Here is an 8,687-nt window from a genome sequence, read left to right as displayed (position 1 = left end):
GTTCGCTCGTTACGCCGAAGACCCGGGTTCGATTCCCGGCATGGGTAAAATGTGTGAAGCCCATTTCTGGTGTCCCCCGCCGTGATATTGCTTGAATATTGCTAAAAGCGGCGTAAAACCATATTCACTCACTCACTCACACACTCCTAGCTAGTAAGCTAGTATGTGGTGGATACATCTAATTGTTGCTTCAACGTTTGTCCCGAAGAGTTGATAAGATCGGAGGATTTCTCTGATTTCTGGACTCAAAATACCGGTGTAGCTGTCTGGGTGACCCGGGGAAGTGGAATATAGTTCGAGGTTGTGGAGCGCCGAGCGTTCCCTGGCTTACTTCCCCCACCCGAGTAAGTAGGACAAGGCCGGTCAAGCGGTCTCATTTAGCGACATCTTCGGGGTCAACATAGGCGCGAAATATACCCATCTTGTTCGGAGTAAGTTCATGTCTGACTAAGGACCTATCGTGTTTAACCTATATGGATAGTGCCGTTCTAAAGTTAATGTTTTGATGCTGTTGTTCTAGTTTAATACATCTCACTGACCCAATAGATTTAGGACTGGGTGTACCACTGTACTGAAGTGACACCTAGTGAGAAGTTAGTACATACTTTAAAGCTGACACATGAAGCATTCGTCAGTCCTCACAGTATATTTGTATTGTGGACAGAGGGAGCCAAGACAATGACGAGTTAAAGATCAGTCATTGTAAGGGAGGTAACCCAATCATGACTTTTAATGTTCAAAATATGTATTTGGATGTGAACGGTTCGAGCCTCACGACATGAAAGTCACATGTTATGGAACAATGGTTTTTCAACATTAAATCATTTTGTGTTTTTTTTAACTAAAGACAAGACATAAGAAAACATATGGGGAAAATAATTTGGATCTACTAAAATAGTTCATTTTATTCTTATCAAATTTATGATGAGAAGCCTTCTTGAAAAAAATAATGCAGTAATATACATAGTTCAACACTTGTTAATTGCTTAATTGTTATTCTTATAACAATAAATAACAAAGCAAATAATTTGTATCGGTGAGATCACTCTGAACTTCAAATGTAATCTGTTATGGGCACATTTTGTACATTTTGCCCATGTATATAATCATTGTCACAAACATTTATTTAATTTTCTATATAAAAATAATTGCAAAAAAGGATGTTTTCTTTAGAATAGATAAACATGCCGAAAGTATCCAGGTCTGCCCTAAAGAAGACAGCTGATGTGGTCAAGTCCCTCAAAGCTCGGCCTGCCAGGGAGAACGGAGGAAAGAAGAAATTCCAGGAAAGCACACAGGCAGTGCTTTCTCCTCTCACACCACAGATGATTATTGTCGAACTCAGGGGAAAATTCAATACACAGAAGAATGAAATTGAAGCAAAAAGAATGAAAAAATACATGAGAGATCAGTTTGCCTATATAGGTCTTTGGACTCCACAGAGAAAGGAGCTCAGCGCAGAGGTATGTTTAACTTTAGACAAACAAAATACAGATATTCTACCATCAGGGGGCAAGACTTGTATTACTTAGAACTACAATTCAAGAGTAGAGTAGGCCTTAGAGATATATAGTGACACTGTGAATGAGTGAGTAGATGCAGTCAGCAATATTCCAGATATATTGCAGCAATGTATGAATTACAGTGTCTGGGACAGACACGCCAGTGCGAGATAATATCAGTAACTTCCCTCTCTGTGTACGATGACTACATCACTGAGCCTGAATAACAGACAAACAGGCTGAGGATTATCCCCATGGTCGGCATGGTGCAACAGACTGGAGGTAAGGTAATGTAGATGTTAGTTTGAGGGTTTCACAATTAGGAAGACATTTATGTGTTGCTTGATGTTGTCACTGCTGGCTAGTGGGTTGCCCTGAAGTGTTCAGTGATGGCTACTGGCTAATGGGTTGCCCCCAAGTGTTCAACACTCTGCCTCCAGGCCTGACTCTCCTGACTACAGCACTCTGTCCCTCTGTCTCCAGGCCCTGTAGTGTTGACTCTCCTGACTACAGCACTCTGTCTCTCTGTCTCCAGGCCCTGTATTGTTGACTCTCTTGACTACAGCACACTGTCCCTCTGCCTCCAGGCCCTGTAGTGTTGACACTCCTGACTACAGCAGTCTGTCCCGCTGTGTCCAGGCCCTGTAGTGTTGACTCTCCTGACTACAGCACTCTGTCCCTCTGTCTCCAGGCCCTGTAGTGTTGACTCCCCTGACTACAGAACTTTGTCCCTCTGTCTCCAGGCCCTGTAGTGTTGACTCTCCTGACTACAGCAGTCTGTCCCTCTGCCTCCAGGCCCTGTAGTGTTGACTCTCCTGGCTACATCACTCTGTCCCTCTGTCTCCAGGCCCTGTAGTGTTGACACTCCTGACTACAGCACTCTGTCCCTCTGTCTCCAGGCCCTGTAGTGTTGACACTCCTGGCTACATCACTCTGTCCCTCTGTCTCCAGGCCCTGTAGTGTTGACACTCCTGACTACAGCAGTCTGTCCCTCTGTCTCCAGGCCCTGTAGTGTTGACTCTCCTGACTACAGCACTCTGTCCCTCTGCCTCCAGGCCCTGTAGTGTTGACACTCCTGACTACAGCAGTCTGTCCCGCTGTGTCCAGGCCCTGTAGTGTTGACACTCCTGACTACAGCACTCTGTCCCTCTGCCTCCAGGCCCTGTAGTGTTGACTCTCCTGACTACAGCACTCTGTCCCTCTGTCTCCAGGCCCTGTAGCGTTGACTCTCCTGGCTACAGCACTCTGTCCCTCTGCCTCCAGGCCCTGTAGTGTTGACGCTCCTGACTACATCACTCTGTCCCTCTGTCTCCAGGCCCTGTAGTGTTGACACTCCTGAATACAGCACTCTGTCCCTCTGCCTCCAGGCCATGTAGTGATGACTCTCCTGACTTCAGAAGTCTATCCCTCTGCCTCCAGGCCCTGTAGTGTTGACTCTCCTGACTACAGCACTCTGTCCCTCTGTCTCCAGGCCCTGTAGCGTTGACTCTCCTGGCTACATCACTCTGTCCCTCTGCCTCCAGGCCCTGTAGTGTTGACGCTCCTGACTACATCACTCTGTCCCTCTGTCTCCAGGCCCTGTAGTGTTGACACTCCTGAATACAGCACTCTGTCCCTCTGCCTCCAGGCCATGTAGTGATGACTCTCCTGACTTCAGAAGTCTGTCCCTCTGCCTCCAGGCCCTGTAGTGTTGACTCTCCTGACTACAGCACTCTGTCCCTCTGCTTCCAGGCCCTGTAGCGTTGACTCTCCTGACTACAGCAGTCTGTCCCGCTGTGTCCAGGCCCTGTAGTGTTGACTCTCCTGACTACAGCACTCTGTCCCTCTGCTTCCAGGCCCTGTAGCGTTGACTCTCCTGACTACAGCACTCTGTCCCTCTGCCTCCAGGCCCTGTAGTGTTGACTCTCCTGACTACAGCACTCTGTCCCTCTGCTTCCAGGCCCTGTAGTGTTGACTCTCCTGACTACAGCAGTCTGTCCCTCTGCCTCCATGCCCTGTAGCGTTGACTCTCCTGACTACAGCACTCTGTCCCTCTGCCTCCAGGCCCTGTAGTGTTGACTCTCCTGACTACAGCACTCTGTCCCTCTGCTTCCAGGCCCTGTAGCGTTGACTCTCCTGACTACAGCACTCTGTCCCTCTGCTTCCAGGCCCTGTAGTGTTGACTCTCCTGACTACAGCACTCTGTCCCTCTGCTTCCAGGCCCTGTAGCGTTGACTCTCCTGACTACAGCACTCTGTCCCTCTGCTTCCAGGCCCTGTAGTGTTGACACTCCTGACTACAGCACTCTGTCCCTCTGCCTCCAGGCCCTGTAGTGTTGACACTCCTGACTACAGCACTCTGTCCCTCCATCTCCAGGCCTTGTCCTCCTGCTCAGAGTTCAACCAGGTCCAGCTCCACCAGCTCCTGAGACTACTGTGGCAGGAACCCGAGAGGGAGTACCAGCTGTTTGCCCTGGACTGCATGTACAAGTACAGGAAAGTGCTGAGTGGGCACAGCGAGAAGGACAGCCTCAAGTCCCTCATGGTGGTCAAGGAACTCATCACTACCAAGAGCTGGTGGGACACAGTCGACATGCTGGCCTCTAAAGGTAGTGTCAGATTAATACATGCTATCACTCGCTCTACAATCTAGACTCCTTTCACCATCGTCAGTGGAACACCATTTTTGTATATAGGCACTCATCTTTAATTTGTATGTGTTATAATTACCTAAAATGGGGAATTTTGTATATTCTACCATGAATTTGGAAAATACTGATTTGTCTGTCAGAGGTTTCAAATCACTATAATCACCTCTGATAGAAACTGCTGATTTGACATTGGCATCAAAGCAGAGGCTAGTATTTGTGAACAGACTGACCGGTAAAACAATTCAATTGGGACCTATTCTTTGTTACACCGGCAGCGCTCGTGACTCCTCTCCTGGAGAGACATGGCTGACAGTAGCTGAATTCATGTCGATCAATACCTGAATAAAAGTAAACTCCACTGCTGTTTCCTCCATAAGTTTACAGTATTCACAGAAAAATACATTCTCAGTCATCGCTTCTCATGTAGCACATTTGGTTCCAAATTCAATTGAATGCTGTGAAATCTACAGGTGACCGTGTTCTACATTTAAACAACAGTATCTGTGTCTCCTATATGAGTCAATGTTGGGCACCAGTCAGCATATCAAGGCCACACAATCCACATACTTTAACCAACCAATCCTCATTACTCTCCTCATTACTCTTACAGGGGGCACGGGTGGCCCAGTCGTCTCAGGTGTCAGCACCATACCCGTATTCGTGGGTTTCACTGAGAGGGGTAACCGTCTGAGACTTGACATTGCTTCGGACTTTCCTCCCACATTAAGCTGACACGCCGTGATGTAACTGGAATATTGTTAAAAGCGGTGTAAAACCAAACTCACTCACTCATTACTCTTACAACAAGCAAGGAGTAATGGTCATCTATTCTCCTCTGGAATCATGCAGTGGGATTAGGTATTTAGGTGGTCAAATGAGTGAGTGAGTTGGGTTTAACACCGTTTTGAACAGTACTACAGTTATATCACGGCGTGTCAGCTTAATGTGGGAGGAAAGCCCGAAGTGATGCAGGTGTCAGACGTTTACCACTTCGGTGAAACCAACGAGCATGGGTATGGTGCTGACAAACCTAGAAACATAGTTGGGGTGAACTGGGATTCGAACCCAAAATCATAGGTTTCTGGGTTGTCCAAGGGACGCAACTCTGCAGAGCGAAAAGCGATATGCGAAGTGTGACGACTGGCCCCCTGTGCCTCCTTAGGTGGTCGAGGATATGCAGCAATAGCTACAGTAGCCTCTTATATGGTTATCAAATTACTATATCATCACAGTGAGGGCACATAATCAGCAAGGTCACTGTAAATGCCAAATACATTTACATGGCTTTCTATTGATTCTTTCATGGTACAGTACATGTACAGACAAAAGAAGGTTTATATACTCAACACAAAGTAACAGTGATTTATGAATTTACAAGCTACTGAAAAATAATAACAATCATGATGATGTGGAAAATATGGCTTTAACAGATTGATCAGTCATTTAACTGTATACACAACAATCACTGGTCAAAACCAGATCAGGGCGGCTCGGAACTGATTAATGCATATTCGGGTCAAAGAGATCATTCCACCTCAGAGTTTATTCCCTTTCAAACTGCATACTTCTGTAATCGAAACTGAAAATAATAATAGAAAAGCACATTAATTTGTGTAAAGATCAGAAAAATGCAAATTTTAAATTTTTACTTTTGTATTAATTTTATTTTTAAAAATTAAAATATTGAGAAATTTCATTTTAATTATTTTTTTTATTTTTTAAAAGTTTCTTGGGGCCATCTTCAGCCCAGGTAAACAGCAGCGAGGAGTTCTCAGCTTCCAAACATCTACAATATGTCCCATACGAACGAGATCCCATTTAGTTTTGTGCTTGAGTGTATTTGATGTGATGCCTCTTGTTGCTAAAGTGGTTGGTGACCTGGTGGCAGCTCACCGGACGTCCTTCACCCTGATCATGGACGAGTGGATCCAGGACGAGCACCTGTGGCTGAGACGGACTGCCATTCTTCATCAGCTCAACTACAAGCAGAAAACAAACCAGCAACTCCTCTTCAAGTAAATATTTCACAATTCTCCATTTTAACTATTTCATTCTGAGACAAACAAGCAAGAGCTGTGTGAGTGAGTGAGGTTTAACGCTGCTTTGAACAGGATTCAGTTATCACAGTGTGAACTAGGTGAGTGAGTGAGTATGCTTTTACACAACTTTTAGCAATATTCCAGCAATATGATGGTGGGGACACCTAAAATTGGCTTCACACATTGCTTGATGTGTATGGAAATCCCAAAGTGATGCACGTCTTAGATGTTTACCATTTTGATGAGTGAGTGAGTTGGGTTTAATGCCTCTTTTAACAGTATTCCAGTTATATCACGGCATGTCAGCTTAAGGTGGGAGGAAATTCCGATGTGATGCAGGTCTCAGACGTTTACCACTTCAGTGAAACCCACGACCACGGGTATGGTGCTGACAAACCTAGAAACATAATCGGGGCAAACCAGGATTCGAACCCATAATCATAGATTTCTGGCGTGCCCAAGGGACGCAACTCTGCATAGCGAATCGCGTTGCCTTAGACGACTGGGTCACCCGTGCCCCCTCCATTTTGATGAAACCCACAAGTATGAGAAAGGTGCTAAACAAACCAGAAACATTATCGGGGCAAATCTTGGATTGGAACCACCATTATAGGTTGCTGACACTCCAAGATGTTCCAGAACGCTGGCGAGCATTATGATGGCAGAAGTCAGTGGAGTCTGAGAAACAAGGCTTACTCCAGTTCATTAGGCCTGTAGTATTTCCTGTGTTAGATGTTTCTGCCCAAGATGGAAGTCAGAAGAAGGAAGGAACTTGAAATTACCTCAACAAGTATCTTTGATATTTGAGCACTCTATGTGTAATGAATGTCCACATTTCTGTAAAGACAGAACTCATGACTTTGTATCACAGCAAACTACAAAAGTTAAGTCATTTTTTGTTTGTTTATTATTTTAGTTTTGAGACAGGTGGTGAAATTTTTTCAGAAAAAAATGTGTTTTTGTTTTATTTATTTTCACATCCTACTAAAGAGCAGTTAATCTTCACCTGATTCTTTCACATTACTGTAGCTAATCTGTCATGACATGGCAGTAATATGAAAGAAATGGGTGGTCCTTAACTTTTACGTAGTGGAATATGTGATGAAAATAGGGGTGGCGAATATGTGATCCAACAAATACAAGATGGACTCCTGTTATGTCTGCACTATTTGAAGGTTCTTGGTTTTTAGACATAGTGCCACATGGTGTTTTGTTTCCATCAGCTGACCTGTAGAAAGTCAGGATTTATCATCATACATCAGACAGGAACATTATTCAGTATTTCTGACCACAAGCCGTTAATCCATTATGCAGCATGCTAAGTACTCAAACTATTTGTAATCTTGTCACCAATTGGAATTTCTACTCAGGCACAGGAATTTGTAGCTGTACGTTAAATATCAATTATCATACCCCCTAATATTACCTGTGGTTCAAGATTGCCTCCGTGGTGTAGTGGATAGAGCGTCTACCCAGAGAGCAGAAAGTCTGTGGTTCAATCCCCGTTCATGTCATCAAACGATAATTGTTTTTACCCTGTCATCTTTGTTCCTTGTTCACAGATACTGTCTGATGTGTGCGGATGAAGAGGACTTTTTCATCAGGAAGGCGATAGGCTGGGCTCTCCGTAACTACTTCAGGACAAACGCTACTGCTGTCAAGACTTTCGTCAAGTCAAACAAGGACAAGTTGTCTCCCTTGAGCAAGAAAGAAGCTCTCAAACATGCATGACTTGGAGTCTGGATTTGCTCATGAACTGCAATTCCTCCATGTTTCTTGTACTCTCAGGAACTTCACCTCATCTGCTACGGTACCAGCAATGTCATCCTCCATTCTATCGTGATAAATTCTTTGGACCAATTTACCGCCGTAATTTGTTTCGGAAGTGATGTAAACCATCTGAATCTCTTATCACCAACTCAGAACAGAATTTCTCTTGTTCATGAGTGTAATTGATTGGTTGGGTATTTTTAGATTATGTAATGTAAGTTAGGCTAAAACCAAATAATGGTGATATAATATACTGTAGAAGCAGGGAAGCAGCAATATCAGGCCACAATAAGTTAATTTTGACATGTTCATTCAACTTTTCTGAACAATTGAGGCGGGAGACACTTTTTGTATATTCCAAACATTTGCATGTGCACCAAAGTCAGTTAACCATTCACAACATTGTTGCAGCCTCCGGGGGCACGGGTGGCCCAGTCATCTAAAGCGCCACGATTCGCTGTGCAGAGTTGCATCCCTTGGGCACGCCAGAAACCTATGATTGTGGGTTCGAATCCCGGTTCGCCCCGATTATGTTTCTAGGTTTGTCAGCACCATACCCGTGCTTGTGGGTTTCACTGAAGTGGTAAACGTCTGAGACCTGCATCACTTCGGGCTTTCCTCCCACATTAAGCTGACACACCGTGATATAACTGCAATACTGTTAAAAACGGCCTTAAACCCAACTCACTCACTCACTCACTCACAGTTGTAGCCTCCTGCTGCCTGTTATCACACCGCACGTGTCAA

The 8,687-nt window shown here is 44.8% G+C and overlaps 1 protein-coding gene across 2 annotated transcripts; it reads left to right on the top strand.

Annotated features, from left to right (window-relative positions):
* Positions 1 to 282: 282 nt before the first annotated feature.
* On the top strand, positions 283 to 8,015 carry LOC139443977 (uncharacterized). 2 transcript variants are annotated; one of them, XM_071224865.1, is made up of 5 exons: positions 283 to 431; positions 1,179 to 1,463; positions 3,858 to 4,089; positions 5,999 to 6,146; positions 7,733 to 8,015. In XM_071224865.1, exons 2-5 carry the CDS (start codon positions 1,185 to 1,187, stop codon positions 7,899 to 7,901), a joined length of 828 nt encoding a protein of 275 aa, XP_071080966.1. In that variant the 5' UTR covers positions 283 to 431; positions 1,179 to 1,184; the 3' UTR covers positions 7,902 to 8,015. The 2 variants fall into 2 exon arrangements, with proteins under 2 accessions (XP_071080966.1, XP_071080965.1); XM_071224864.1 differs by having other exon boundaries at positions 1,174 to 1,463.
* The last annotated feature ends 672 nt before the right edge of the window (positions 8,016 to 8,687 follow it).

Source organism: Haliotis cracherodii, unplaced genomic scaffold (assembly GCF_022045235.1).
Source record: "Haliotis cracherodii isolate W230 unplaced genomic scaffold, xgHalCrac1.p SCAF_5, whole genome shotgun sequence".
In the NCBI taxonomy this organism is placed as follows: Eukaryota; Metazoa; Mollusca; class Gastropoda; order Lepetellida; family Haliotidae; genus Haliotis; species Haliotis cracherodii.
This window is presented reverse-complemented; position numbering and strand designations above follow the sequence as displayed.